Source organism: Elephantulus edwardii, unplaced genomic scaffold, assembly GCF_000299155.1.
Source record: "Elephantulus edwardii isolate Elephantulus edwardi_28Jun2011 unplaced genomic scaffold, EleEdw1.0 scaffold00217, whole genome shotgun sequence".
Lineage (NCBI taxonomy): Eukaryota > Metazoa > Chordata > Mammalia > Macroscelidea > Macroscelididae > Elephantulus > Elephantulus edwardii.
Genome location: NW_006399967.1, coordinates 3,623,370 through 3,626,129, shown reverse-complemented (window position 1 = coordinate 3,626,129; position 2,760 = coordinate 3,623,370). Strand labels below are relative to the sequence as shown.

At 65.0% G+C, this 2,760-nt stretch overlaps 1 protein-coding gene across 1 annotated transcript in view; it reads left to right on the top strand.

Moving 5' to 3' along the window:
- Positions 1 to 2,650, top strand: part of LOC102851896 (elastin-like) — a 6,338-nt gene extending 3,688 nt beyond the window's left edge. Inside the window, exons 6-9 of the mRNA XM_006898004.1 lie at positions 1 to 156; positions 1,524 to 1,643; positions 2,223 to 2,327; positions 2,632 to 2,650. Of these exons, the coding sequence (XP_006898066.1) occupies positions 1 to 156; positions 1,524 to 1,643; positions 2,223 to 2,327; positions 2,632 to 2,650 (400 nt within the window). The remainder of the gene's footprint in view (positions 157 to 1,523; positions 1,644 to 2,222; positions 2,328 to 2,631) is intronic.
- Positions 2,651 to 2,760: the final 110 nt, after the last annotated feature.

Genomic DNA, 2,760 nt, shown 5'->3' with positions numbered 1-2,760 from the left:
GCCGCCGGCCGCCGTGACCAACGGGAGCCGGCCGGACCCGCCGCTCAACGGCACTCGCTCGCCGGGCTCCGCGGGCGCCTCGCTGCTGCGCTCCTTCTACGTGCTCACGGGCTTCAGCGGCCTGGCCGCGCTCTACTTCCTCATCCGGGCCTTCAGGTGCGTCCGCGCACGTCGCCGCGCGGCGGCCAATGGCGCGGCCTCCCGCTGTCACGTGCGCGCCCCGCCCCGCGCGTGCGCCGTCTCGTGCCCCGACTCGTGGCCGGTGCTTCGCAGTCGGCGTGTGTCCGCCTTCCGGCTGGACCCCAGGCCGGATCGAGCCGGCTGTCCGCTCCGCCCGGGGCCTCCTCTCCCTCCCGGGGCCTCTTCTCCCGGGGCCGCCTCTCCCTCCCGCTCCTGGGCGCTGCCCACCCCAGCCTCCCGGGTCGCCGTCCCCGTGCACTGTCCGCCCAAGGCTGGCCCCTCCGGGACCACGCATGCGCCCACGTGGGCATTGCTGCTGGCCTCTGGCCTCAGATCTGATCACAGGTCACTTCGGACCTTCGCAGAGGAGCCTTTCCGCACTCACCCCGCCCCGCCCCCGCCGCCCGGCCGTGTCCACGACTGGGGACCTCTCCCTACAGGGTCCTTGTCGCCCTGGTGCACAGTGCAGCCCCGCCTGCCTGTCCCAGGGACACTCCTGGACACCATGCCGGACACCATGCCCCTGTCCTGGCCCTTGACCTGTGCTGTGCCTCCCGCCCTCGCACTGTGGCCCTGGGACCCCTCTCTGTCCAGACGGGTCTGTTTTGAGCCCACTTGCTCAGAGCCTCCGTCTTAGCTGTGAAATGGGATGGTTACCCCGGGCTGGTGCGAAGGGGGCTGGTGCACCTCGTAGTGACCCCGTGAAGAATAGATCTGAACCTGGTCCTCTCCTGGGTCCCCTCGTCCTCTCTGTCCGGCTCAAGCCCGTGGCCACAGACACTGTGCATCTCGTTGATGTGTTTTCTGTCTTTTGCAAACCCTCTTGCTTGCCCTGCTAAGCTTGTCTTTTTCCAAAGAAAACAATGAATGTGTTTTAGAGTTAGTGCAACCAGGCTGCCCCTTAGACAGGATGGCAAATCGTCATCTCTCCTGCTGTCCGTGGGCTTAGGCCTGGGAGACACCCTTGAGGCAGGGATATGAACCAAGAGCCCCCTGACAGGGTCCACCAAGGGCCGGACCGTCTGCAGGGATGGTGATTTGCGGGTGACAGCAGGGCTGTGTCGTCAGGTCCCCAAATGGTGACCTTACGGAAGCAGTTGGCCTCATGTTTCCAGGAGCAGCTGTGGGTCATGCTTAGCCCACAGTGCCACCAGGTCCCCTCTGACCCCGACTGCCCAGGGCTGAGGTGCAGCCGGCGGACTTGAACATCCAGTGTTTGTCAACCACCTGGGCTCCTCTGAGCAGCTCCTGTGGTCACGCGCAGGCCGGGTCAGACCGTGGTGGGGAGGGGAGACAGGAGGGTGCCCCCCTGTACACAGCAGGAGCCTCTGGACCTCTTCCAGGTTGAAGAAGCCCCAGCGACGGCGGTATGGCCTCCTGGCCAACAGCGAGGACACTGCTGAGATGGCCTCTGTGGACAGCGACGAGGAGACCACTGTCTTCGAGTCCAGGGACCTGAGATGGTAGCCCTGCTCCTCCCCCAGCCCAGATTTCTGTCAGAGCGTCCTGCTAGTCAGGGCTCAAGCCTCTGGCTCTGTACTGGGGTGGGCAGGCTCTCAGAGGCCCCCTGAGAGGAGTCAGCCAGAAGAGATCTGGGCGCCAAGGCCTCAGCAGGGTCCCTGGGGGTCTCTGGGACCTGGTGTGGCTGCTGGTGGCCGCTTGGCCTTTGAGGGCACCAGACATGGGGAGACAGCAAATGTAGCAACAGCCTGTCAGGACACGTGTGTCCTGAAAGATGGTGTCACGGGCTGTTGTTGGAACTCCTCCACCTCTTAGCAAGAGGGGATTCCTGTGTGAAGACCCTCGGTAGCGTTGCTGTCTCCTTCCCAGGTGAAGGACGGGGGACCCCTTGCGGACCCTGAGTGGGAGGCAGGCCGATCTGGGTGGCTGGGGGAGATGGGCTGAGCTCTCTCCCCTCGACCATCTCCGCCCTTCCCAGATGCTGCGTCCTGTCCTGGCTCCAGGGACAGTGGAGGGAGAACTCTGAGCAGACTGGCAGCTTCCTGTGACTCCTGCTGGCTTTGGACGTGATGCCCGCCCAGCAGCCTGACCTCCGCCAACCCTGCCCCACGGCCTGAGGTCGCTCGGCAGTCCCCCACCCGGACTGTCTCCAGAGTCTTCCCTCAGCAGCGCACGGCGGCCTCACGGTGAGGGCTGGTGACCTCACGGTGAGGTGAAGGCTGGTGGCTCGGTGAGCCTCCTGAAGGGCACGCCCTCTGCGTAGGGACAATAAAGGTGGCAGTGACCACAGCTGGTCTTTTCCATTCACACTTGGGCATCCTGGTTCCAAACCGTGCGAGGGCCAATCACGGGGGCTGCAGTCTGTGGTCATGGGGGGGATACCTCTTCACTCACCTGTGTGGGGCTTCCCCATGGGACACAGCATCCCTGTTTGAGAGAACACGGTGTACCCTACAAAACCGCTGACCAGTATCCCTCTCCTGCCTGCAGCCTGGGGATGGCCCTGTGATGACCTTCACCTTGTAGCCTGGGGTCCCCATGGCTCCACGACACCCCTCGCCCCACAGCCTGGGGTCCCCATGGCTCCACGACACCCCTCGCCCCACAGCCTGGGGTCCC